The sequence below is a fragment of the Python bivittatus genome, unplaced genomic scaffold, assembly GCF_059951505.1.
Source record: "Python bivittatus isolate LINGU-HERP-01145 unplaced genomic scaffold, Pbiv_v1 ctg000340_np1212, whole genome shotgun sequence".
NCBI classification, from domain to species: Eukaryota; Metazoa; Chordata; class Lepidosauria; order Squamata; family Pythonidae; genus Python; species Python bivittatus.
Window position 1 is genome coordinate 2,289,801 of NW_028277056.1, and position 27,971 is coordinate 2,317,771.

At 51.1% G+C, this 27,971-nt stretch overlaps 1 protein-coding gene across 1 annotated transcript; it reads left to right on the forward strand.

Moving 5' to 3' along the window:
- Positions 1-30: 30 nt before the first annotated feature.
- Positions 31-27,908, forward strand: LOC112542034 (disintegrin and metalloproteinase domain-containing protein 21-like). The gene is made up of 20 exons (XM_025173812.2): positions 31-133; positions 628-752; positions 1,112-1,188; positions 3,663-3,864; positions 4,785-4,853; positions 6,034-6,105; positions 7,572-7,741; positions 8,377-8,575; positions 8,725-8,838; positions 9,428-9,585; positions 11,359-11,524; positions 14,118-14,207; positions 15,847-16,039; positions 18,028-18,133; positions 18,699-18,882; positions 19,773-19,850; positions 21,678-21,789; positions 22,398-22,491; positions 24,959-25,028; positions 26,794-27,908. The coding sequence occupies exons 1-20, from the start codon at positions 31-33 to the stop codon at positions 26,866-26,868; spliced, it is 2,457 nt and encodes an 818-aa protein (XP_025029580.2). The 3' UTR covers positions 26,869-27,908.
- The last annotated feature ends 63 nt before the right edge of the window (positions 27,909-27,971 follow it).

Below are 27,971 nucleotides of genomic sequence, written 5' to 3' on the forward strand. Positions count from 1 at the left end.
GTGCATAATTTACCCAGTATTGGAGTAGCTATGGGCACAGTGCTCCTCCCTGACTACTACTGGCTGGAACTGCAACCAAGGTGCCTGTACCTCCAACTCCCCTCAGCAGTCCAGGAAGATCTCACCATTGATGGTATCAAAAGTTGCTGAGAGGTCTGAAAGGACCAAGTAGGGCATGTTCTCCACTCAGGATGTCATCCACCCTAGTGCCAATGTCATTTCCATCCTGCACCCGAGTCTGAATCCTGCCTGAAAGAGGTCTAGATCAGTGTTCCTCAACCTCAGCAACTTTAAGCTGTGGGGACTTCAGCTCCCAGAATTCTGAGGTTGCTGAGGTTGAGAAACACTGATCTAGATAGTCCATTTGATGTAGGGGCCTCTAAGCTGAGCCACTCACAATTCCCAAAAAAGGGAAGGTTGGAGAAAAGGTGATACCTGTTCAATGAAGCTTGATTAAGAGAGGGGACACCCTCTCCCACCCTCTCTCCAAGCATCCCACCCTCTCTCCAAGAAGCGTTCTTCGCTTCCCAAATCTAGCTACTCGTGCACGAGTGTCTGCAGAGGGCATCTTTGATAACACAGTCGCAGTTGCCATCCTGACTTTTTTGACCCCATCCAACCCTGCAGAAGCTCCTGTGGCCCTGGAGAAATACCCCTGCAGCTTCTCAGAAGCCCCAGAGAAGATTGGCCCTCTGGAGAAAGCTTCTCTGATCACTTTGTCCAACAGCAGGGCCGGTCTTGGGCCACGCCTGGTTTGTTTGATTTCTTCCACTCGTGTCAGCCCATCAAGATATCCAGACAAGAAGCACCAGCCATGAGTACTAACACTACCTTGTAAGGTTACAAGAACAGAATCTTGCAAGTCTGAAAGCACTCCTCCCCCTTGCTTTTACTTTCCCGAAAACTAAGGAGGGTCCCCTCTAAGATGCTCCCATGTCCCCTCTGTTTCTGTGGGGTGAGATAATTTTCACATGACGGTTGTCTAGACTGCAGCTCTTCCTCCTGTCTCCCAAGGTCATTCCCGCAGACCATCACCACTTGGTCCACCCAAATGTCTTCCAATCTCTTCTGAGGCAGCCTTTCTCTGCCCCCCTCCCCTGGTCCCTTGCAGATTGACTGTTATTACAGCGGATATGTGGAAAATGCCCCCAACTCGGATGCGGTCATCTCCACCTGCAACGGTCTTTGGTAACAGCTTTGTTCTGGGTTCCACGGTTGACAAAGATGGTTCCTGATCTGGGTGGGAGGGTGGAAGGTACAGACGGGAATCTGCTTGGCTGCAGAGGATCTCTCCCACAGGTGGGTCTTGAATGCCAGGTGGGGGTGGCTGGCTCAGCTCAGGAAGTTGCAAGCTCTGTCGGTCAGAGAAGTGAAATCCACAGAGCCCTAACGAGGAGGCCCGTTGGAGTTACCCTCACATAGCCTTGGAAAACAAGCAAGTTCTCGATGTGAGAAAGACACAATCCTTCTAGGTTTCCTGGTGTCAGCCCACTAGGGCAGTGTTTCTCAACCTTGGCAACTTGAAGATGTGTGGACTTCAACTCCCAGAATGCTGGCTGGGGAATGCAGCCTTTAAGCCAGTGTTGTCCAAACTTGGCCACTTTAATGGCTGGCTGGGGAATTCTGGGAGTTGAAGTCCACTCATCTTAAAGTGGCCAAGTTTGGACAACACTGCTTTAAGCCAAAGAAAATAAAGGTGCTGGGAAACAAGAATGACAAGTTGGACCCCATCCAGCCCGTGTCATGAAAAGGGCTGTAAGAGCCCTGCCATTACTCTTTCCAGTTAGGGAGCACATCTGTCTTATGTGCATTTTGAATGCCACAGCGTTATAGCACAAAGTCAGAGACGGCATGCCCAAAGTCAATTGGTGAGTTTTGGCGATGACCTGGGATTTCATCCAGTCGTCCCCTTGGACGAGATCCCTTAGTCCAGTGTTGTCCAAACTTGGCCACTTTCAGATGAGTGGACTTCAACTCCCAGAATTCCCCAGCCAGCCATAATGAGACACTAAGCGAGGATTACCTGTAGTTGGGTCCAACAGTTTACGAACCACTGACCTACAACATCTCTGACAGACCACATGAACAACAGCAAAACATCTCATGAAGGACAACCATGACACTCAGCAGATTGCAGAATTTGCTGTGGCAGCCAGGATGTTACAAGCAATCTTCCTCTTTGGGTTTGCAGTTGATCGCAAAGGGGATGAAAGACCTCCGTGGTTTTATGGGCTCAGATTTAATTCTTTGGGGTTTTGAGTAATTAATGGAAGTTGTCTGTTCACTTTATATTTATTTTATTCTGGATATTTGCATACAGGTACTCCTCAACTTACGACCATTTGTTTAACAACTGTTCAAAGTTGTGACGACGCTGAAAAAAGTGACTTATGACCAGTCCTCACACTTACAACTGTTGCAGCATCCCTGCAGTCATGTGATCAAAATTTGGGCACTTAGCAACCGGCATATATTTATGACGGTTGCAGCATCCTGGGGTCACATGATCGCCATTTGTGACCTTCCCAGCCGGCTTCTGACAAGCAAAGTCAATGGGGGAAGCCAGATTCACTTAACAACTGCATGATTCACTTAATGACCTGGCAAAAAAGGTTGTAAAATTGGGCAAGTCTCACTTAATAACTGCATCACTTAGTGACAGAGGTTCCAGTCCTAACTGAGGTTGTAAGTCGAGGACTACCTCTACTTGTATGGTAAAAGCCATTGACTAAAGGTAATTATTTACTCTCTAAAATATTTTGTCCCCTGCCTCCATGGAGGACAGAGAGTAGGTCATGGCCTTCCTCTGGGTGAGGGTTATCCCTTCTCTCCTCAATCTTCTTAAAGCTAAACAAATATACAAACCCAAATCTCACCCCAATAGCTCCTTTCCCACTCCAGTACTTGCCTGATCAATATTTTGACTGACCTGGGGAGAGCGCTGTAGGATAATCTGAAGGATTTGGGGAGAAGATCTCACGTTAAGCATGGCGAGCGCTGTGCAGTTTTCTTCTTCTTTTTTACCCCCCTCCCAATCAAAAAGGGCCTGGCTGCTACCTGAAGTAAGGTCTAGCTGCTCCCAACCTGGTCACCTTCCTGAAAGAGGAAACATTATGCTTTCCCCTGGAATATACTGAAGAGTTTGAAAATTCAGAAAATTTGGAAGACTTTTTGAAGTGGAGAAGAGGAATTGTTAAAACGATAAAGACATCCCCCAGCCAAGTATAACCCCCGGTGGCTTCGCAGAGATGTCCATGTAGTTTTCTTGGCCACACAGAGAGATGTTTTAGCCTTGCTTCATCCAGAACATGATTGTTCCTTCCCTGGAACAAATCACATTATGCTTTGGTGGTGTGAGTGAGCCGTGCTACTTTTGGAAACCAGCTGAGGTCCCCTTCTTCTCCCTGGTCCAGTGTTTTTCGACCTGGCCAACTAAGATGGATGGACCTCAACTCCTGGTCATCTCCCATCCAACCCCTGATTGGATCTGACCCTGCTTAGCTTTTTAAGCCCAACCAAGCTTGGTCAGACACCGCCACCTGCTGGGGTGAGTTGGAAATACAGCCGCATCCATTTGAGTCCGAAAATCACCGCTTTAGGGTCATTCTTCTTGATGTTCGCTCTCCTGCCGTCATGCCTCAACCTCCTTCTGAAATTTTCAGGGGACACATACAGATTGAAAATCTGACGTATGAAATCCAGCCGACTGAGAATCCTGCCGGGTCTCAACACCTCCTCTCTCGCCGGGCTCCAGAGCAGCGTCCTCCCTGCCGAGGGGTTGTGGAAGACGTGGGCCTGTGGGCGCATCACGGGGCCATCCTGCCAACGGCCAACAACCCAGACGTAGAGCCCCAGGACTTCGTAGTAAGCCCCCTCCTCGCTCTCCAGGAGCTAAGCAAACCGCGAGGGGCTTGGAAAGGGGTGTCCGTTGGGAGGAAGGGGGGCTCCAAAAAGTCCAAAGGGCAGTAAGCCCCGCCCCTTTTTTATATGTGTTGCATGCAACCCCCAAATTTGTCATTCGGGGGGAGCAGTGAAGAAAAAGCTATATCCTAGCACTTTCAAGCAATAGACTTGCTGTTAACCAAGAGTAGTGATTTTGTTTTTACTACCTGTTGGTTTTCTATTGGTTGTCTGGCTTGAATTTAAACCCTGTAAATGGCCAGCGATAAGTAAGTAAACCCTGTTCCCCATTTGCATGCAGGAAGAGACCATGAGATGTGGGGCTGGCTTCAGAAAAGGGTTGGACCGATTCGTGGAAGTCCTGGGGATCCGTGGCTCTTAGCCCAGATGTCACGGGACCGCCTCTGAAGGGCCTCTGCTGGGAGACGGGTGGGCTTCCTTGGGCAGTTGGTGGCCCACTGGGGGAACGGGCTGCTGGAGGAGATGGGCCAGGGGTCCCACCCGGCAGGACAAGCCTTACGTCCTTGTGTTCGTACAGCCAGCTCCCACAACTTCCATTGGGAGGGGGAAGAGAGAGCATTGGTTAGCATGAGCCAGGAGAAGGGCCGAGGCAAAGGTTCCCCGCTAACGTGAAATGCTCCCGCCACCCTTGACGAGGGTTGCAGATTCCCTCAAGGAAAAAGCTGGCTTTGCTCCGCTTCCCCACCCACTGGAGCAGAGTCAGGAACAAACAGACTCCAGTCGCAACCCTAAACATGTCGTGAGAACCATCAGGCACGGGGCCGACTGGGAAGAGGAGCAAACCACTGGTGGAGACGTGCCCAGAGATTGTCATCCGACCTGTGTTTTGCCTTCGACGCTTGAAGCCTCTCTCTTTATTTTAGCCACATTTTCCTGGGAAGAATGCGCCATCCAGATACCTAGAATACTTCGCTGTTTGTGACCATTCTATGGTAAGTTATGACAGTTCGACCCTTTTAGATACTGGTGGCTGCCCTTGCACATGACATTAAGCCAGGGCTTTTGTCTTTTTTTTTTTAACTATAGTTCCTTGAATCAGCCATAGTGGTTTGGTTTCACTCACAGCAATAAACCATCATGGGCGGTTTGCGCATCAGATTAAACCAAAAGCAAACAAATTACATTATGCTTTGGTGGTGTGGGTGAACCATGCTACTTTTTAAAGCCAGCTGAGGTCCCCTCTTTATGTTCCGTTCCTCTCCCTAGCCCAGTGTTTTTCGACCTTGGCAACTTTAAGACGGGTGGACTTCGACTCCCAGAATTCCTCAGAGAGCCTTGCTGGCTAGGGAATGCTGGGAGTTGAAGTCCACCCGTCTTAAAGTCGCCAAGGTTGAGAAACCCTGTCCTAGTCCTTCCAAACGGTTCGCTTCTACCGTCACAGACTTTGGAGCCCAGGCAGATGCTCCGATTCAGTGTCTGGAGAATCCAGAGTTTTTGTCAGAATGAGAAAATGTGCCTTGGGGCCTCCCAGCCCAAGCTCTACTCCATGCATGCTCCGTTGCGAAGCATGTACAAAAGTTTATGTTAAGCCATCAGGAGGCCTGTTTCATCATTTCATCATCTGGAGGCTCACGCTGAGGTGGCCAGGAGCTAATCCGTGCTCCCTTCCACCCCTAATTGTTCCATAGAAGGACGCAAACGTGGCATTCATTCGTGCCCCTAGACTATTGCAGCTCTGGCTGAAACCATGCTCTCCTGGACAAATTTCACAAGAAGTGAAAAAAAACACCCATGTTGAGTGTCCTCTGCCTCCCTATTTAGCAATAAGTGTGTGAATTTATCTGGTCATTGGGAATAAGAAGCAGCCACTTAGCTGCCAGGCCTTCATTCCTCCTGCATTCAGAGCTGAATTGACTATACAGGAGATACAGGAGAGGAATGCAGGCACTGCTTGAATCTTCCCCTCCTCTAATATCCCCCCTGTACTGAAAGCCCCCGTGGGAGGGTGAAAGATGGAGATTTGCTGCCAGAGGATGGGTGGGGGGAGGCAGCAGCAGGAAGGGTTCGGCCCGGGAGGGAGCCGCCCTCCTGGTGATCTGAAAAGACCCAGAGAAGGGGTCAGACGTGGAGGGTGCGCACGGATTAGCATTTTCTTCTCTCCTCCTTCTTTAGTTCCAGTGGGGAAAGCAGAATATCACTCATACGATACTGGTGGTGCTTCAGATTCTCTCCGTGGTTCATCACGTAAGTCAGTCGGCAGGAATTCTGCTCTCTGCGGAGGAAAAGGCTATCTTTGCTTTCAGCCCAGAAGGCAGAGGCCACGCTCCTTGCAGGAAAAGAGGCAGAAGGGCTCTTGGTCCAGGAATCACCAGGGAGAGGATGTTCTCCAACTCTCCTTCTTCTGGTGAACAGCAGCCAGAGTCCAGCTTCAGAGACCTGGGAGCCCAACATGGATTTAGATTTATTTGTGGAGGTTGTAGCGCATGCGTGGTTTCTCCGGAGCAGTGTTTCTCAACCTTGGCAGCTTGAAGATGCGTGGACTTCAACTCCCAGAATTCCCCAGCCAGCCTTGCTGGCTGGGGAATTCTGGGAGTTGAAGTCCACGCATCTTCAAGCTGCCAAGGTTGAGAAACACTGCTCTGGAGGGACACCAAGCCATTTCCTTCTGAAACCAAGGGGCATTTAAAATGCACCTTCTTTGGGCTTCTACCTGCCCTGCATGTGGCCCTAAAGATCCTTGGATCCAGACCATTGTTTTTTCACAATGCCCTTCCCTACCGTCAGGTGCCAGAGTTGGGGAGGGCTCAATGCCTCCTGCAGAAGGGAAGACCTGGGCCATCCATGTCTCAAGCTGCATTGGCTCCTGGGTGGGGGGAGCACTAGAACACCTGCCACCCCTCTTTCAAGCCCAGAATTGACCAGCTGTGCCGAATGTTGTAAAACAGACCTCAACTCAATGGCTTCTAGATGTAGTGAATCGCATCTCCCTGTTCCCAGTCTGGCCACAACTGCGACTACACACACACAGAGGTTATGCCCATCAGACTGTGGGCCATAAATAAAAAAGAGGGGTGCATTTCATTTTTTAAAGGGTAACCCAGGCTAAGGAAACCAGTCCTGGGTAACCAACACCTGCCCCTCGACCTTCTGAGCCAGCTTGGAGAAAGTAGGCTTTGACCGGGACATCTGCAAGGCAGACCAGGAGGCAAAGGATACCGTGACACAATGTGCATTGTGATCTTGCGGCACAAGGACGAATGGACGGAAGTTGTGTTGTGATGTTGCCCTGCCCGTTTTATCATTTGGGTGTCGCTGTGGTTATGAACGCACCTGGGTGGGTACAGCAAGGGCCATTAAAGGACATCCCCCCCCCAGGTCGAGAAGGTTTCATGCTTCCAAAGAACACCAACCCAGAGGTCTTGCACACGACAGTGCAACGACTACTGTGTATGATGACTTTGTTAACAGAGGTGATAATAACAATGATTGTGCTAATCCGAGCAGCAAAAACGAGGTTAATATCCGTAACTCCTCAACCTATTTATACCGCATTGAAGCCTGTCCACAATACTTGGTGCTCCCGTTATCAGGCGGGGATGCTTAGCTTCACGCTTGCTGTCGGTCCCCGCGTTGACAAGGGGGCACTTCCATGCCCTGTAAGACTCAACCCGCAGCTCACAGACGGATGATTCCGACTTTACCGCTTGTAGGTGTACAATGACATTGGCCTTCACATCGTTCTGACCGGGATAGAGGTGTGGACCAAGCAGAATTATCGGCCCATCAGCAACGCATTCAACGACACTTTCAAAGATTTTTACAGCTATGCCAATTCTGAACTTCGGCACCTGACGCATTTTGACCACGCCACCCTATTCACGTGAGAATTCACGGTTCGCTCCGGAAGCCCTCGCCTTCCTCTGCCGCTCTCGCTCACCCATCGCCTCGTCCCTGAAGCAGCAGTGCTGGGGCCCTGCTCTTCCTCTGATGACCCCCTCTCCCCTTTGACCCGCCCGTAATCTTTCTCCAGTAGCGCATGACCTCTGGGCTGAACTCTGTGCTCCTTTTTTGAGCACCCGTCTCTGGAGGCTTTAACATTTCTTGGGTTGTGTTTGAACTTAGAGGATTTTCCTTTCTGCAAGGGGGGAGAAGGCGCCGGTGGTTTTGCACGCCACATCATTTCAATGGTTTGCTCCCTCTGTCCCTGCGCGCGCACACACACACAGCCTCACGGAATCACAGGAGGGTGGAGTTGAAGGGCACCACAAGGGCCATCTAGTGCCACCCTCTGCCAGGTGTAGGAAGACCAGTTAAGGAGCTCCTGCGCAGCCTCTTCTTCCGGAGAACTTCCTGCTCCCAAAATACCGCCCGAAAGGAGTCCCTTCTCCCAAGGAGACGGACAGGGAAAACGGGAAGGCGGGAACTGGAGGTTGTGCAGCAAAAGGCAGGGCTCCAAAATAAATCTCCCGGCCACTTTGCAGCGAATGTACTGCAACCGCGCCATTCACCATCCAGGAGCAGTTATTATAAGGCACAACAGTCCTGTGAGGTAGACAGAGCAAATGACTGGCCTCAAAGGGAGGTTCCCTGGCTGAGGGTAGACTTGAACCTCTTCACTCCACCAGCTCTTGACTTCTTCTGGCTGAACCCCCGGCTTTGTTTGGCTGCCCCACAGCCCAGTGACCGAGTGGAGCTGAACCCCAGATCGGGCTGGGTCTCTTCTGGATTCAGCTGGGGCCCCTTGGGGCCAATCCACCCCTTTCGGGGTGCTCGGCTGCAGCCGAGCCCAGAGCCGAGGAAGCGGTGGGGTGGGGTGGGGGCGGCATCGTCCTGGCGGGGGCTGCCAGGGGGGAAGCGAGCTAGGCTGAAGGGGGATGTTTCCTCTCTCGCAGGAATGTGGGCCAGGAGGATTCCTTTGAAAAGGCTTGGAAACTGCCCGTGTGTCTTTACAACCAGGTCTCCGTTTCTGTGGTCAAGGTAAGGAACGGGGCGCCCGGGGTGGAGGGCGCAGATCGTGCCAGGCAGCAGCCCCAAAACTGGCACGTTGCTACAGACCAGTGTGTCTCAACCTTGGCAGCTTTAAGAGGTGTGCACTTCAACTCCCAGAATTCCCCGGCCAGCCATGCTGGCCGGGGAATTCTGGGAGTTGAAGTCCACCCATTTTAAAGCCGCCAAGATTGAAAGGCACTGCTTTAGAAGAGAAAACTCCTGTGTGCGCCACGCTGGCAGAGGAGCGGGGGAACCTTTGGAGGCATCTGGCAGGCTATGTGGAGACCCCCTCTGGGTACTTTGCTGGGATGGCCATGGAGGCGTGAGATCCTGGTTCGTTTCGGCACGATCCCTCTGTGTGTGTATATACCCAGTTTTCACTGCTGCTAAACATTTTAAGAACAGCCCAGCTTGTAAAAAACTGGTTGCTCCCAGTCCTTCTCCATTATCCAAAGGTCCCCTGAGCTTGACTTCCTTCCCCAAGTCCCCCCTTGCACGCTGCAACACATCTATCCTAAAACTACCTCGGTTTGCTTAATTGCCTCCTCTGCCCCTTTCCCTGTCCCGCCGCGCCCAGATTTCTCCATATGCCACCAAGGACGGTGTCTCCGCCGCGCACCAGCTGGGCCATTCCCTCGGCTTCGCCCACGATGACCTCCCGAGAGGAGACGGCCGGTTGTGCGAATGCAACTCGGCCTCCCAGGCTGGCCACTGCCTCATGCACTCGACCATGGCGTGAGTAACCCTGAAGCCCGTAAAATCTTTTTGCTTCGATGCTGGGCAGAAGAGGCAAACGCGCCTCCGGGTTTTGCTTTCGGCTCCAGTCCAGCTGAGCCATGAACTCATTAACTTGGAGGTCAGATCCGTCGATTTCGGTTCTTAATCGATGCATTTAGGCTATGCCTTTTCTTGCCCCTTCTTAACCATGGTTGCAAGGTTGCTCGGGCAAGGTTGCTCAGGCAAGAATGCAGTTAACATCTGTTCAGCACAGAACAGTGTTTCTCAACCCTGGCAACTTTCAGATGGGTGGACTTCAACTCCCATCCTATGCTGGCTGGGGAATTCTGGGAGTTGAAGTCCACCCATCTGAAAGTTGCCAGGGTTGAGAAACACTGACTAGGCGAAACATTACTACATAGTCTGTGCATCACCGAGGGATGTTCCCATGCTTCACGGGCCAGAAAGGGGGCCATAGAATGGATGGGTTCTTACCAAGGCTGAAAAGAAGTCCTGCGCAGAAGCCACACACAGCTGGTTTCTTTGGAGAAGATCAGGGAAAGGGGGCAGCGGATGCCAGGTCGATATCCGGAGGTCCCCCAACAGGGTCAAAGATTGCATCACGCGGGACGCTGCTGGAGGAAATGGCCCCCATCTCAAGCAGAAGGATGGGGGCTTCTTTGCAAAGAGGGGGTGAGCTACAGGCTGGGAAGCCGTGAGATCAACCTTGGGGGAGCGATTGTGGCTTAAGGCTTTGGGCAAACCTGAAACTGGGCATTCATCTGTGCTTTTTGAAAGAAAGCAAGTAAAGATGCCTTCAGGACAAGGCCAGCTGCTGGTGGTGCCCTGGCCGAGCCCTCTTGTCTTTCCCCTTGCGTTCCTTTAGGGGTTTTTTTTTTCACCGTTCCACTAAATTAAGCTCTGGGCTTTCTTGGTGGTCTCCCATCCCAGTAGCAGCCAGAAGGTGAAATAACAAAACTGAGGTAAACAACACTTGGTTTTCAGCTGAACCGTCTTGTCTTCTGAAGAGGGTTTCGGAGGTCCCAGCAGCCTGTGCCGGCAGGCTCGTGATGCCTTGCCCGTGACAATGAAACGGACATGCCTTGAAGCATGGTCTGGATCACAGTCCAGTGTGGCGCTACTGCTGCTACGCCCACATAGCCTCGAGCCCTGGCAAATGCCAGTATATACCACCGACCCTCTGGGCTGGCATCTGGCATCAGAGAGCCTTCGAATAAAAATGAACACAGCAGGGCGGGTGGCAAGATGCCACCCATACTGTTATTGGGATTTATTTATTTAATTAATTAATTAATTAATACACTGCCCATCTCCCCAGAGGGTAACTCTGGGCAGCTCACAGTTAAAATGTCAAAGAAGAGAAGGGAGTCCAGACGGCCTCTGGGAGGAAAGTTTGCCTGCCGTAAGTTCTGGGCACAGCAGAATGCCGCCTGACGTCGAGTGTGCGGCCACTGCCGCCGCCTTGACTTTTTTGACCCCTCTCCCCACGGACCTCCGGAACAACCTCCAGAGTTTGGCAGTAAACTTGCTCTTCGACTGGCTGCCAAAACCAGTTCTTGCCCAGTGTAAAAAGCACGGGGAGACCAGGCTCCCTGAGACATGGGGGGGACTTTGGGCCTCCCTCACGGGGTCACTGTTGGGGGAAAAATAGGACGGAGCACTGCGCTGGCCTCCTTGGCTCCCGTGGCAAGTGGCGGGCTCTAGCCCCAATGAATTCGGAGTAAATCGCGGAAGCCCTGCTGAACGGCTGCCTCGTTTACTGCGTTGCAGGGAGCGCTACAGGCTGAGTAACTGCAGCAAGGACACGTATTTCGGGTTCATAGAAAACCAAGGGAGAAACTGTTTCCTGAATTTGCCCAAGGACGTCTCCGAGATCAAGATGTGCGGGAACGGCGTGGTGGAGAGCGGCGAGCAGTGTGACTGTGGTACGGACGAGGTTAGAGCTTGTGCGTTCGGCCAGTTCGCGCTACGCAGAGGCCGCGCTGGCTTCTTCCGGGCTCCCTCCATTTTCAGCCTCTCTTGGAGGAGAAATTCTCGCCCACAACTTTAATTTTGCTTCTTGCACCCGACAGCCACAGGGCAACTCAATTTTCTTGCACCCTCTCCTCGCAAAGCAGTTTGCTCATTTCTCTTCTTAATGGAAAGTGCCTGTCAGAGAAAAGTCTGTACGAAATGTACATATGTTCATGAAAACAAGGTCCCAAAATACAGCAGCCGTGCGCTTTGAGCAGATTTGCAAACAAAAACGCACCTAGGCACAAAAATGCATCTTTTGTTAACAAGATTTTCTTTGTTTTTTACAAAAAATCTTGCCTTGGCATGGGAATCAGAAATGGAAAAATGAGAGAGAAAGCAAAATTAAAAGGGTTGGGCTTCCCTTTTCTTACACACCATTTTGTCAGCGACTTCATTTAGTCCTAACTTAAATTTCGATCCCCTGCTACGTGTCATCCTGTTCAGTCTTAACTGCCCAAGTGCTAGAAAGGTATTCCCGGCTAGGGGAGGGCCAGCCCAATCTCGCCTCCCATAACTGACCGCTGTCCCCAGGTCCACCGTCCCTTCGGTCCATCCCACCTCCCTCCCTGCCTGACCTCTTTCAGACCAGCCCTTCGGATTCCCTTGCAGAGGATCCCGACCACTCGGGGTCCCGTGGGGGAAAGCCGCGGTGCAAACCTTGCGATGCTGATGCACCCCACCCCGACCCGTTTTAACGTAGCCTGAGTTTCATGCAGACACGCCCTGCTGAGTTTGTCCCAGCTCCAGGTATTTCGAAAGTTTGGGTTCCAAACATCCGTTGGAAAAACCCTTGGGCCAGCTTTCCTAAAGGAAGAGACCTTATTGATTGATTGACAGATTTCAGATAAATGGATAAATAAATAAATGGGTTACTGGGGTAGGCTTTCATGGCCAATATCTGTTGAGCTTCAGGGTGTAGTGACGGTGGTCTACCCCAGTGGTTCTGAGCCTTGGCAACTCTAAGATGTGTGGACTTCAACTCCCAGAATTCCCCTGAATAGACATTTTGGGGTGCTTCCTTGCCCTCTCCCCATCATTCTGAGCCATGGGGAGGTAATTGGGCACTCTCACCCCCATGCCCATTATTCACTGTTTTCACAAAAGGGAGCCACTCACAAAGTCTTATTCTTTACGCCAGTGTTTCTCAACCCTGACAACTTCAAGAGGTGTGGACTTCAGCTCCCAGAATTCCCCAGCCAGCGTGGGTGGACTTCAACTCCCAGAATTCATGCTGGCTGGGGAATTCTAGGCACCCACACCTCTTAAAGTTGCCAAGGTTGGAAAACACTGGTCTAGTCCGTGGTCCCTAAACCCTGAAGCTCAACAGTGCCCAACAAATCAATAATTCCCATTTCCTAGGCTGCTCCCTCCGGATCAGAAGGTAGGTGCCCTTACAGCAGGACTGGAGGGGGCTTTGGGCCAATGGGGGTCCCAGGGTCACACCCTCCCTCTAGAGATCTGTTTGACCCCCACCCCACCCCGAGCTTACTGAAACCAGCCTTTCAAACCTGGTTCTGCCCCTAGGCATCGTGGGGCGATTGGCGGGTTGGATTCTGCCCGTTTTTTCCCAGACTTCCCTTTAGGGGTGACTTGCCTTTCATCCTTTTATCTCATTTTATATCCCATGCCGCCCAGAGTCCTGATGGAGTTGGGCAGCCTTTAATCTAATAATCATAGTAATAAGAACAGCAGCAGCCACAAGAGGTGTCTTCATCGTCCCGATCTTTTGGGAGAAACTGCAGATTCCGGAGACCCGGTTTGGGAAAAGTGGAGAGGGCTGTTACTGTGAATATAAGGGACTTCGGGTTTTAAAAAAAAATTTTTTGGTAATGGCAGCATTTAAGCGGATTATAGAATCATAGTGATGGGAGGTACCTTAGAGGTCATCTAGTCAAGCCGTTTGCTGTAGTGCAAGATCCACTAAAGCAGCATTTCTCAACCTTGGCAGCTTTAAGAGGTGTGGATTTCAACTCCCAGAATTCCCCAGCCAGCCCGGCTGGCTGGGGAATTCTGGGAGTTGAAGTCCACGCGTCTTAAAGCCGCCAAGGTTGAGAAACGCTGTGCTAGAGCATCTTTGACAGAGGACCATCCAGCCTCTTTTGGGCCCATCTGAGAGATCTGTGAAAGATCAGACTAGAAGTCAACTCCTGCTCTGGGTCCTGAAGGCACCCGAAGTTCATACAGTGCCTGAGATCCTGGCACCCTCCCGAGCTGTTGGTCCACAAATCCCCAAATTCCCCTCCAGCACAGCCAAGAGCCGACCGGGGACGTTGGAAGCTGGCTCCCAGCATCTCTGGAGGGATCCAGGTTGGAGAAGGTGGGCGTTCTTTCCTTGGCCCTGCACAGAAGGAGGAAGGGGATGTACGGTCACCCAGCGGGCCTCTCTGGGTTTTTTTTTTGGCCTTCTTGGCTCGTTCTGGAAGCGGGGAGGGATGGGTGGGGTCCGTGCAGAGGGGGCTGGTCACAGTCCAAGGCCCCAAGAGTGGTTAATTGGCCTCCCGTCTTCCCGGCAGGCATGCAGAATCAATGGCTGTTGCCAGAATGACTGCCAACTGAAGCCCGGCGCCAGCTGCTTTCAGGGACTCTGTTGCCAAGGCTGCAAGGTAAGGCCACGGCCAGCTCCCAGGTTCTTCCCCTGGTTTGGGGCTGTTTTTTGCTGCCCGGCCCCTGGGAGGATCTCCCCGGGGGACCAACGGCCACTCTGATCCTTTGCTGGATTCCGTCGCCGTCGCTTCCGTGCAAACCAGGATGACCTCGAAAAGGCAAACGGCAAGCAAGGACATCATGCCAGGACGGCGATGACGCCCTGGCATCACGATGTCTGACACAAGCAGTAAGTTGTGGCTTTTGTGTGACAGCTTCCCATTTATCTGGATGGCCATTCAGCCTCTGTTTCAACATCTCCAGCTGAGAACAATGATGGGGTCTCTGGATCTCTTGACATTATGCTTTTCTTCACGCAGGCCAAGACTGCACTTGTGTTCTCTACAAGACCTATGCTTTATTTTTCTTTTTTGGAAGTTTTTCTGTTCGTACTCTAATTGTTTTCTCTTTCTTCCACGTAAGTCTTGACCGAGAAATGATTGGCCCCCATGATCAGGAGTTCTCATTATCCTTGTACAGGTAGTCCTCGCTTAACAACCATTCATTTAACGACGGACTGAAGTTATATCTGCTTCAGAAAAAGTGCTTTATGACCTGTACTCGCAGTTAACAACCGTCACAAACTGTTCCTTGCTAACAGTAAGGGCAGCTGTGGGTTAGTTTGGGCACATTTTAGCCAAGATGCAACCACATGACCATAGCCCACTTATACCCCAAGGATACTTGGAGTGTTCTATGCAAGCAAAGATCTCCAAACTAGAGATTTTCTTGCAAGCCAACAAACTGTTGCCTATCCCCCACAAAGTAGGAGGTATGTACAGGCAGTGCCCTCATCCACACTTGGGATCCTGCTAGCAGAGAGATTCCTTCCGTGTGCCCACAACAGGGATTCTTCCTGTTGGATGGGTCTCCTTTCACGGAAGAAAAACTGAGGTGGGCAGGCACTGACTTCATTCCACTAGTGGCTGGCGCCACTCCCGTTGCCCCAGAGGTCAGCACAGCCCACAGCCCAGGGTTACCAGATGCTCTGCCTATCTGCCCGCCGCTGCTGCATAACCAGACCCAGCTCTGCCTTTTCTTTCCTCCCAAAAGGAGCCCCAGCCACCCTTAAACCAAGACCTGGTTTTTGCAGTTTTCAGTGCCCGAAGGCAGGCAGGCAGGCTGTCAGAGAAAGTGGCCCCCCTTTTTCCTGAGGCACCCCTCGGAGCATCAGCTTCCAAAACACCATTAAAGAGAAGTCAGTGGCCAGCTCGCTTGTTCTAGTTTTGAGCCACGTGCGTGAGAGGGAGGAAGTGGCTTTTCTGTGCCGACGTTGTTGTGATTTTGGACGGAGGTGAAAACACAAAGAGGACTCACAGATCCGTGAGCCCCCAACCTTTTGGAGCCAGTGTGCATATTAGCCATTGAGTGGCCCTCTCCCAAAACGGTTGGCACGGTGGGCGTGGGCAGTCCTACCCATTGGCCGGAGAAGAAGCCCGTCAGCGGGCCCGTCCTCCTGCCTCTCCTGCTCTTCTTGCAGGCGAAGCCGTGGGTTGCAGCCTCCCCCGCTTCCCCCCCTCCAAGGAGGGCCCAGAAGTTCCTACGGGTCCTAGAACCACCTTGGAGCCTGTACAAGTCCCACATCTCTCTTTCCCACAGTTTTTAAAGGAAGGAACGGCATGCCGGGAGGCCACCTCTGACTGCGACCTCACCGAATACTGTTTGGGGAACGCGGACGATTGCCCACCGAACGTCTTTAAGCAAAACGGGATGCCCTGCGGCACCAGCAGCAGCTGCTATTCAGGGGCGTGCCTTGACATCCACCAGCACTGCAGAACTTTCTTTGGCCAAGGCAAGGCTGCTCTCACTTACTGCAAAAAAGGGAAAGTACCTGGTTGTGCTTCTGGACACCAAGGAAGCTAAGCAGGGTCAGGCCTGGCTGGCATTTGGATGGGAGAGCACCAGCCCATCCCAGGCCTGGAGGAATTAATTACTGGGAAGTAGAACGGATGCCCCAGAGGAGGAGAAGGCCAAACGCCCTCTCCGATGCCCAGAAAACTCCGATGCCCAGAAATGCTGGCTGGGGAATTCTGGGAGTTGAAGTCCACACACCTTAAAGTGGTCAAGGTTGAGAAACATTGGCTTAAAGAACAAGACTTTGAGACTGGCTCCTTTTTCTGAAAATAGTAAATAATGGGCATGGGGGTAAATAATAAATAAATAGTACATAGAGGCCAAGGAACACCCTTGAAAAATAGACAAATGAAGTGACATGGAGCGAGATGGACTGCTGGGTGGAAGTCTTCCTTTGTGCTGACTGGGGGTTAGGTTTAACGTTTAGATAGGGGTGTTTTGCCTCCAAATGGAAAAGAAGGGCCTGTTAGGGCACTCTCCCCACCGCCCCCCAGATATCTATTTATTTATTTATTAAATTTGTCCTCGCCCATCTCCCCCGAATGGGGGACTCTGGGCGGCTTACAACTGATTAAAACAATCAATAAAGTACAATTGCATAAAATCTAAAGCTATGTAAAACAGATGCTGAAGCATTGCAGTTGAGGGCTGAAATAGACCCCCAAAGCGTTTCAGCTGGGCTTCACCCGTGGTCCTCTTTTATTTTTCTTTTTTGGCCTGGGGTGTGTTGAAGTGTGTTCAAGAAGTACTTTTGCACGTGACATAATCTTCTGAACGGGTCTCAGGGACTCTGGGTTGGGTGGAGTATGGGTCCCCTGAGTGAGGCCACATCAGTGGGTCGGGGTGCATTGGTCCCCTAGTTCTAGCCAGCTTGTCCTTGTTCTGCTGCATCATTTTTTAACCCAGTCATTGTGAGTCAGGGGGCCTTATACCTTTGATTTATAAGCCTGTAAGTCAGATATCATTTATATACACATTCACGATGTTCAGGACATCATTGAAGACTTGGCTTTGTTTCCAGGCCTGGGGGTAGGGGCTGTTGAGCCCTGCCAATTTTTTTTCGGGGTGTTTTGGTTAGGACTTTCTCATGGGAAGAAATGCATCTCGCGATCTTCAAAATATTGTTTAGGCTAGAAAAGCAAGTCACGTGCTATTATTATTGCTAGTTTGCACGTCGACTGCTATTTACTGCCACCTGTTGGCGTCTGTATGCTAGTTACTCAAGGGGTGGCAATAAAACGGGAGGATGACATGCCCAGCTGCTCAGTAGAATTTTAGCCATCATGTAATCAGTTTTATGGGTTATGTAGTAGTAACTAATAACCAAGTAGTGTACCTCTTCTCTGAGAGTTTTTGGCTAGAGCTTTGTTAAACTGGTGTAGTGGATAAGTCTTGGATGCCACATATATGAGAAGAAGTGATTTTTTTCTCTGTTTTTGCATGAAACTTGTATTTTATGTAGTTTTTATTTTTCTCAATAAACCACCAGATATTTTATATTTTCTGGCTGGATTTCTTTGGAGAACAAGATAAGGACATTGCATTTTTAAAATCTCTCTAATGCTGGTATGTATTTTTGGCATGACCTGTGATTATAGCTGCACTCTGCATAACAGTTTTTTGGGGTGCTGTGCTTGTTCTTCTGGATATTTAGGTTTGCTTGGTTTTTTTCCTCATTATTTTTCTTTTGGTTTTTACCACCTTCCATTTTATAACGTACAGTAGGTGCCCTGAAGGTGTGGAGAGTTGGGCAGCCTCTAATCTTAATCAATCATATAATGAATAAGCTACAGTATATAAATATTATCAACAAACAAAAATGTATTGCGGTCTAATGTGCCTAAATGCTGGGTCTCACTCCATCTTGCTCTTGCCTTCTGCCCTCTCTCTCTTCCTCCTTACCCCCCCCCACCCCCAAATGTTTAGCTGCCAAACCTGCTCCGCTCAGTTGCTACAAGGAAGTGAACGTGCTAGGGGACCGGACCGGCAACTGCGGCCAGGATAAATCTGGATACAAGAAGTGCCCAGAAAAGTAAGGCCCTGCATCGACTCCTACGGGAAGGAGAAAGGGTCCCAGCCAGCGGCTCCTTGCCTGCCACGACGGGCACATCAGAAGGGAAAACGTGGGGTCTGCTGCTGCTTTGGGACTTCAGTGCATCTCCTTCCAATCTCCCAGTTCAGCCCAAATGCTCCTTCTATAACTAAAGGAACTAAATTGATAAACAGATTGATTTAGGCCAGAGTTTTCAACCTTGGCGACTTTCATGCTGGCTGGGGAATTCTGGGAGCTGAAGTCCACCCATCTGAAAGCCACCAAGGTTGGAAAACACTGATTTAGGGTCTCCAGCTGCTAAGGCAGTTCTACCTCCTGTCCCCTTCCTCCTCCACCTTCTCTGGCTAGAGACAGGAGAACTTGTCAAGATGAGCAACTGGAAGAGATCCATCCTTCCACCACAGATCTGGGGCTTCCCTGAAGAGCCTCAGCCACAGATCCAGACAGGGCTTTGCCCCCTTGCTTCATCCCCTTGGGAGCCATCACAAGCCAGCCAGGGGTCCGCAAGGGTCTCTTCTCCCATCTTGCCTTTCTTTGTCCTCAGAGATGCATTTTGTGGAAGGCTCCAGTGCACCAACGTCCATAAAGTCCCCAGACTCCCCAGAGGCTACTCCATACTTCAGACTCCAATAAACGATGTTCTGTGCTGGAGCATCGTCTTTCACAAGCAAGACAATGCGCACGATGACGGAACAGCGAAAGATGGAGCTTCGTGTGGTCCCAACAAGGTGCGGTAATGAAGGGTCGGGGCGGGGAGAGGGCAAAGCCAGACCCCACGGGCCGTTGGCCTGGGATGGGGTTGGCTTTGCCAGGCGAGGAGAGAGCGCCGGGCACTCGAGTGTCCCTGCACGTTCTGTGCCCTCTGGAGCTGGTGCCAATCTTCTTGGCTCTCCTCCAACACCCACCGAGCCAACTTTGTTCCTTCTACCATCCCTCTGTGATGGAATCACCATGGCCACCCACCACCACCACGGACCTAACTGGAACCACTGGGTGGGAATTAACTCATTTTGAAGTATAGAGGCAGACATATGAGAAACCTCTCTCTCTCTCTCTCCGATCATATTCATCTCTCATCTGTCTGTCTATCTCTTATCTATCTATCTACCATTTTTCTTGCATTGCATGCCTTTTGTCTTTCTTATTATTGCTTTCTGTCTCTGTCTCTGTTTTACTAAATAAATAAAGGAAAAAGAGCAGGCAGGGCTATATACGCATTTGAAATGAATTATTAGTAACTTTAACCTCATTATGGTCACTAAAGGAATCCATAGGGATTGGGGGGGGGGGTAAAAAAAACCCTGATGCCAGCCTCGACCTGCAATCAAAGCCCTAAATGCATATCGCTGAGGCGGCCATGTGACCTTTTTGACCCCCCAAGGATGCCTCTGACAGTCATGGACCAACATTAGTACATATTTGCTGGACTTCTGCCCAGCCCCTGAGGGGGTCTCCACGGCACGCCTTCTTCTGATTTTCCCCACTGTAACAACTTTGTGTGATGGGCCGGGCTGGGAGACCCAACCTTTATTTTAACCCATCCTCAGAATTCGAGCCTCCATGTTGCCCATCGATTTAATCACTCGCTTAATCCCTTTCCATGGTTTTCTTTTCCTAGATATGCATAAACCGATCATGTGTTGACATGACAATTCTGAATTATGATTGTGATTTTTCAAAATGTAACAACCAGGGGGTAAGTAACAAAGAGCTGAACCCAAGACCAGGTTGGGGTACTAGAAAGCTCGTTGGTGGCCGTTTTAAGCTAACCTTTCCAGCTTGAAAGGAAACTGCCAAAGAACATATTTAAAAACCACATTTGGGGCCCTTGCTCCTAAACATGACACACACGTGGCCAGGCAACCTCTTTTTCCCGTGACGTGGCCTTCCTCCTTAACTGTCTGGTGTTCAAGCAATTAAGCCATGCGAAGTCATTTTTGAAGAGCTGGTCCCATAAATTAAAACAGCAACAATAATATCAGTAACAATAACCGTAATATATGCACCGTTCCAAGCTTTGTACAGCATTTGATGAGTTTAGATTCTGTCCATTCCTGTTGCATCCACGTGCTTTTACAAAAAGCTGCATTACGTGGAACAATGCAGATATTATGACAATAGCTTTATCCTAGATCAGGATTTCTCAACCTTGGCAGCTTTAAGATGGGTGGACTTCAACTCCCAGAGTTCCCCAGCCAGCCATGCTGGCTGGGGAACTCTGGGAGTTGGAAGTCCACCCATCTTAAAGCTGCCAAGGTTGAGAAACATTGTCCTTGGGAAGGATCCAGTAGTCAAATGTATCAAATCCAGCAGTCAGAACTATCTGGTAAACTGTATGTAAACAGATAATAATAGTAATAATGTTTTTCCCATTCTTCTTTTGGCTTTATCAGCTGCTTCCTTGGGGGCAGGCTGGGGACTGGAGGGACTGGGATCGGGGGCAGGAGACAGTAAATATCATAGTTTTCATGGGATCATAAAGTTGGAAAGGACCTAGAGGCGTCTGCTCTAACCCCGTTTGGTGAAGGTGTTACTAAAGCCTTTTGGACTGAGGGCTTTCTAGTCTACGTTTGAAGACCTCAGTGAAGGAGAACATCTCACTCCATGTTCATGTCAACCCTTTCGATATCTAAAGGCTGTCCTCAAACCTCCCGCCTGTGGTCCGTTCTGCAGGCTAAATATACCCAGATCGTTCCTCAAAGGGCTTGGTTTCCAGTAGTTTCCAGACTTTCACCACCTTGGTAGCTATCTTCTGAACTCATTCCAGTTTGGTGATGACTTTTTTAGACTCCGGTGCTTAAATACGGGGCTCCCGATGGGGACTGACTAGGGCAGAGTCAAGCTGAGCAATTCTTTCCCATGATCTGGACCCTGTTCATGCACCCACAATAGCACTGGCCTTTTCAGCAGCTGCATCAGCCTGCTGGCTCAGGTTTAACCTGGGGTCAACAAGGACCCCCAGATGCTGTTCACATGGACTACTGCCCAAACAGGTCTCCCTCATCCTAGACTCGTAGCTTTTTTTTTTTTCTTTCCAGACGCAGAATCTGGCATTTCTCCCCGTTCAGTGCCCTTCTAATCCTTTTGACCCACTGCTGACTCAGGGAAGGTTGGAGATCCGTTCTACTGGGCAGTAGGAAACAGTCCTACAATTTGTAGCTCTTTGATTTTTTCTTCTGATACTAGTTTTAAAAGTAGTTTTACTACAGTTGACTCCTGTGCTTGTTTAAACCAATCATAAACCACCATAAACCAATTTACGTACTGTAACAGAAATGCACTACAACTTTTTTTAAGTGTCTGAACCATTAAGACCAATTCACAGCCTTGAAGATATATTCTGAAAGTTCACTCTGCTCAATCCACTCTACATAAACAAGGAAGACTAGCAGATTCTTGCTAGATTTCCTAACCATCTTCCTTAATGTTGGGTTGGAATTTGTTCTTGGAAGAAGAAGAGATCATTCTCATCCCGTAAAAGGGAATGCATTTCCTGGCTGCTCATAGGCTTGATGCATTTCAGGTCTGCAACAGTAAAAGGAATTGCCACTGCAGCTATGGATGGGCCCCTCCTCATTGCAGCGGCCGGGGGTTCGGAGGAAGCATCGACAGCGGCCCCCCTCCTGAGCGCACGAGTGAGTATTCCAGAATCTCAGGCCATCGTTTGGGAATCTTGGTTTTTTGTCTTTGTTCCCCTTTTCGGCTTCTCCACGGTCATCTCAAGGTTTGGCTTCTGGAACTCTTCAAGCGAGTTACTCCTCCTCATCAGATGTGAAGATGGTCTCTTGAAAGAGTTCCCCAAAGAGTTCAAGAAGACTCCTAGGTTGTAGTCCTTCCTTGACAAACGGAGGTTCTTAAAGTCCAGCTCCCATCAAAAACCTGTCCCAGGGAAGCCCCAGGCCTCGACCGCCTGTGGACCTCGCTGATTACTGTAGAAGCCAATGGCCAGCCCCTTCTATATCATTGTGGTAGTAGAAGTTGAGCTTGACCTGAAGGAGACCACCGTTACTCATTGCAGAAACTGAGATTTCCCCGCCATTCAATTCCCAGAATTCTATAACATCCATCATGGCCGTTGCTGAGAATTCTGGGAATTGAAATCCACATATCCAGAGGACACCAGACTTGGGATGACCCAGAATGCCAACTTGGGAGCTTTCTGCTGCTGGTGCGCCTATCTGTAACTTGGACATGGGGTCACAACAGAGGACAGAAGGTAACCTGTTTTGTTGCTTTCTTCCAGAATCGAAGAAAACATTAATGCTCGGTTCGATTATTGGAGTAGCTTTGCTTCTCTTGGCCCTTACTGCAATGCTTAAGCGGTTCCTACCATCTTGGTAAGTACAAGCATTCTGGCCCAACACACTCTTCCTTTTCTCAAGAGTTCAGAGATGAGAAAAAGGGAATGTTTGTGGCATTCCCCAACCACAGTTGCTTGTTTGCTAAGAAGAAAAAAAACGAGCATTTCCATTTCTCTCTCTTCTCCGGGTCTCCCAGGGCCATTCCTCAGAAGTGGAATGGCTTGTAGGCATGCATAGCCATTCTTGGTTCCTCCATTCCAGATGGACTGGAAGAGCTTGGACCTCTCCCACAAACTACTTGCTGGAATTGAAGGGTAGGCAAATAACCTACACAAATGGCTTTCAATTTAGTGTGGTAGCAACCGGTGTTAGAATTGACAGTGAACACATTGAAGTAGCAGAAACATGCCGCAGACTAGCACTTGACAGAATAGTTATGAAGGCCTTGGAAAAGATGTTCAGATGCCAAGATGTGTCTATACCCCCAAAGATCAGAACAGTGCAAGCTCTTCTGTACACTCTACTCTGTGACCCTTGATGGAAGCGAAAGTTGGACTTCAAAGAAGCAGGATAGGAAGAGTATGAACACTTTTGAACTTTGGTGTTGAAGAAGACTCCTGAGAAGACCGTGAACAGCCAAGAAAACAAATGGATCATTGAACAGATCAACCCAGAGTTCCCACTCCAGGCACACACGATCATCCTCGTTTGTATCCTAGTTCGGACACATGATGCGAAGACCCAGCTCCTTGGAGAAGGCTCTGATTCTGGGAAAGGTGGAAGGAAAGAGAAGAAGAGGACGACCAGCAGCAAGGGGGAGGACTCAGTCACACCGGCAATGGGGGCATCATTGGAAGACCTGAAGGACCAGGCTGGGGACAGAACATCATGGAGAAAATCTATCTAAGTGGTTGCTAAGAGTCAACACTGGCCTGATGGCAACATAATCCATCCGTCCGTCCCAAGTACTTCCCTGCCAAAGGGTAGAATGTATAAACTCACCTGTTTAGGTGGTTCAGGAACTTCTCTAGTTCTTCTTCATCCTGACATACAACCTGCAAAAGGTCAACGAACTCAGCTCAACCACCAGGACTGTGAGCAGCTCACACAATGAACATACTAATCACCCCCAGCAGCCACTCATTAACAACTCAATAGAAGAAAAAACCCTGCCTAATCCCCAGGAAGATACACACATATACAGACACCAAAACAAGCAGCCACTCAGTAACCCAACCCCCCCCATGCCCCCCCAATCTCCCCCCCTTCCCCCCCGATCTCTATAAATACCCACAAAAGGGTCACATCACCCTGGGCACAGAGAGAACTGCTCCTGTCTGTGCTCCTGCACTCTGAAGATGCCGGTCACAGATGCTGGCGAAACGTTAGGAAACAAAACTTCCACAACACGGCCACACAGCCCGGAAGACCCACACCAGCCATCGTATGCCGGCCGTGAAAGCCTTCGACAATACAAAGATATGATCTACCAGTAAACAATTACTGAGCTTGTGCAATTATTACTCAATAAGACATTAGTAAAAGTTCCAAGCAAAGTGCATTATTTTTATGATATCAAAAAGAAGTATAAAATCTTGAGTTTAATGCCAGTATCTCCACTATATTATTGTATTTCCATTCTTCTTTGGGGTCGCCTGCGATTGGATGGTGGAACTGCCAATCAAAGCATGGCCACCCCCTTCCAGTTTTTATTCGGGGGGGATGGAGAGGGGGGATTTGGGTGGGTGGGTGGGTGGGTGGAATTCTGGGAAAAATCTCCAACCCAGCAAGAAACAGGTTTCAAAATACGATTAGCATCCTCAGGCCAGATGAAGATACCCTGCAAGATCAAGTGAACCATTTAAAGTTATTTAATAAAAGTCCACACGTGGCTTTCTTTCCGTGCTAATCGAGTGGCAGTGCTCTCCTATACCTTCCCCGTGTTCCCTCTAGTCATGAAATAAAGGGGAAAAAATTAAACAAGGTTTAGCAGTGGCAATAAGATAAATAGTTTCTGCAGAGATTTTTTCAGAGTTTATGAGATTTCAGTTAATTTTAGCGGGGGGGGACAGCCAAGGAGAGCCAGAACCGGGAGGGGGAGAGATGCAGGATACCGCCCTGCTGAAAATGGGCCATTTTGCCACTGAGTTTTGGAGGCCCAATCTTGGGGCTGGGGGGGGCTACAGACAGAGCATGGGTTGCACCTCCAGGTGGAGAGATAGGCAAAGGGAATCGGGGTGAAAATCTGGAGGGCATGAAGAAATAAGAGAGAATGGGGGAATGGGGCCGGTCTGGACATCGGAGGAGCCTTGGAAAGGCATCCCGAGTGGCCCTGCTGACCAGAGAGCCCACCGCCCAAGCGACGAGGAAGGTCCTTCAGGAGATGCAGGAGAACCCTCCGCCCTAGATGCATTTCTCCAGCCAGATATCCTCGCGGACAGAACGGCCTTGGCTTCCAAGATCTGCCAGACTGGAGGCCCACCAACCCTTCTCTCTCTTGCAGGATTAGGTACGGAGGGTTGCTGAAGCGAAAGGTATCTCCACAACCCATGGATTCTGCTTTCGAAAGTACCGTGAGTATCCCCAGGCCCTTCTCGAGGCTCTTCTTCCCAAGCTTCGCCTAACTTCTGAAAACTGCCTAAGGCTTGAAGAGGTCATCCCCGCCTTGGTGCGTCAGACTGTGACTCCCGTCATCCCTCCAGGATGGCCGCATGGGCAGGGAAGGAGAACACAATTGCCCTGACTGGCAGCTCCCGTGGAGAGCCCTAGAGTTGGAGATCCTGGCCAAAAAGCTGGAAACCCCTCCATGACCTCCCTGGGGAATGTTCTCCTGGATGAAACAGGGAACAGAGGAGAAAGGGTCCATGGCCTTGGCATCAGGGACATCCCAAGGGGTTATCACAAAAATTAAACAGTGCCCAATTGAAGCCCTACCCCTTTTACATGGGTAAAAAGGGGAGAGGCTTTGCTCATGTGGCTGTGGCCTCCGTCCTTTTTTTGCTTTCTCACCTCCCCTGCAGAAGACCCTGTGTGGCACCCTTGTCCTCAAATCCTCTCCCCAGAGATCTTCCCTGGCACCCACCCTCCTAACTGTTAACAGGCACAAGATGTTCTTAAAAACACCCTACAGGGCTTGGGAACGGCTTTCTCTCTTCCATTGTTGTAACTGTGTCCTGGCCTCCCAAATCACTCCTAATCTGGACCACGGCTGGAATGGCTCCATCAACCTGTAACGGGCTGTGAGAATGACCTTGGGAGACAGGAGGAAGAGCCGCAGCCTAGGCAAGGGTCTGAGAAATCTGAGTCCAAGGGAGGGATGGGGGTGGAGAAGGCGTCTCAGAAGGGACCCTCCCTAGTTTTCCAAAGAGTAAAAGAAGAGGGGAGAAGCATTTTCAGACTTGCAAGAGTCTGTTCCTGTAATCTTACCATAAAGGTAGCATTAGTACTCATGGCTTTGGTTTTCTTGCCTGGACTACCTTGAAGGGCTGACACAAGCTAACCTCATCTCCATAAGGCTCTTCAGGGTGAGCCTGGAGAGGAGAGTCTCTGAAGAGGGAAATGAACTGAGAAGTTAAGCGTAGCCAAAGGCTAGTGGGGTTCTTGTAACTACAGGCCTACTAACTTTGAAGCCTTAATAGTCTCAGTTTAGAGCAGTTTTTCTCAACCATGGGAACTTTAAGATGGGTGGACTTCAACTCCCAGAATTCCCCAGCCAGCATTGCTAGCTGGGGAATTCTGGGAGTTGAAGTCCACCCATCTTAAAAGTTCCCAAGGTTGAGAAAAAGTGGTTTAGAGCATTTCAGGAAGGCCTTTCTTCTCTAAGATTTTTCCTAAGAGTTTCTCTTTCAGTTTCCCCATATTGGGAAGTTGGAAAAATGAGAAGAAAGGACATATACTCTTCTGTTTTCAGAAGAACTCTAAAAAGCTGCCCTCCATTGGCTATTCCTAAACCAAATGTTTTTCAATCTTGGCCACTTCAAGATGGGCAGACATCAACTCCCAGAATTCAATTCTGGGAGCTGAAGTCCACCCCTGCTGGCTGGGGAATTCTGGGGGTTGAAGTCCATACATCTCAAAGTTGCCAAGGCTGACCAGCGCTGCCCTAAACCAAGACCCCAATGCTTTTACATAGAGGGCATTAGCACCCCTCCCCCCCCAAAGCTTTTTCTTCCCTTCCGAATCCCTCGAAAAACGTCCCACATTTTCTGAGCTGCAAATATATCCAGGTTTTTCCACCCAGGGAGACGGGTTGCAGGAACAGATATTTAGGGCTTGCACGTTCCGAGTCCCCACGTGGGCTAAGCTGGTTGCTCTGAGTGATGCATCCTCTGTTTTTAGGGGTCGGCGGAGGGATCGATCGAAGCATCAACCGAAGGGTCCGCCGAGAGAGAACCGCCCGCGGGCCGGATCTGAAGCGGGATCGCTTGGTGTGTCGGCAGACTTTTTTGATGGCCACCTCCACCTTCAAACACAGCATCCCTCTTCGCCGGGTGCGTCTCAGCCCCGAACTGCTCCTGGGCTCCAGAACGAAACGTGCATGAAATATTAGCCTCAGACACCTTCTCCCGAGTCGCTTGCTTCTTTCCGCCCGCCTCCCGCTCCCCCCGGGGCCAAGGGCCAAAGAGGGGCTTTCCAGCCAAACCGGGTTCGGGCAGCCGGGCGACGAGCGGGCGTTGCAAGCAAAGCGCGGCCGGAGTTTCTGGGCGAGGCTGGCCGCCCCGCCGCGAGCGCGGCGCCCGCCTCTCCGCAGCCACGGGCTGGGCCTCCCGGGGCGGGGGCGCGCGCCCTGGCCCTGCCTGATCGGGACCAGAAGGGCGGCCCCGTGCTGCGGCGTCCGGCCCTCCAGAAGCGCAGCGGCGAAGAGGAGGGCTGCTCGGGCCGCGGGCACCGGCGGGCCGGGCGTGCCCGCTGCGGCGCTGCGGCAGGGCTGCCCAGGAGAGCGGCCGACCCGCAGCCCTGCGCCCCCCGCCGCGGCAGGAAGGGGCGAGCCCCTGCGCGCCTCGCCCGGGGCAAAGCAGCTCTGGGGGTGGGGGGCGTTTCCCGGCCCCTTCAGCCAGCGGGGAAGCCCCCGAGGGTCGCACGGCGCCCGCCCCGCCGCACGTCCGGCGGCGCTGCGCTCCGGACCCAACGCGGAGGCTCCCTCGGGGCGGGCTTGGCCTGGCGTGGCCGCCCCCCCAGCAGCCCGGGGGGACGGCGGGTCTTCTTCGGGGAGGTGCCGCCCCCCCCGCCGGGGTAGTCCCGGGACCCCCCTCCGAGCGCCACCGCCCAGACGCCGGGCGGCCGCTCAGCCCAAGCCCGGGCGGCCGGCGGGGCCGCTGCTCGCCGTCCTCCGAGGGGACACGCTCGGGGGCGCCAGTTAGAGGGGGGCGGGGCGCAGACGCCGCCGGGCCCCCCCGCGGGGGAGGCGGGGCGCGAGTTCATTAAGCGAGCCCAAGCCAGCCGGCCGGCTTGCAAACCGCCCGATTTTGCAAGAGCGCAAAGGGCTTCTGCGCGCAGGCGCCGCGCGGCCCCCGCAC

Excerpts from the sequence above, each read along its gene's own strand:
- LOC112542034 (XM_025173812.2), top strand. The coding sequence starts at position 31 with ATGGGCACAGTGCTCCTCCCTGACTACTACTGGCTGGAACTGCAACCA. Across the intron at positions 16,040-18,027 it reads CAGAACTTTCTTTGGCCAAG|CTGCCAAACCTGCTCCGCTC; the intron begins GCAAGGCTGCTC and ends CCAAATGTTTAG. Across the intron at positions 18,134-18,698 it reads TACAAGAAGTGCCCAGAAAA|AGATGCATTTTGTGGAAGGC; the intron begins GTAAGGCCCTGC and ends CTTTGTCCTCAG.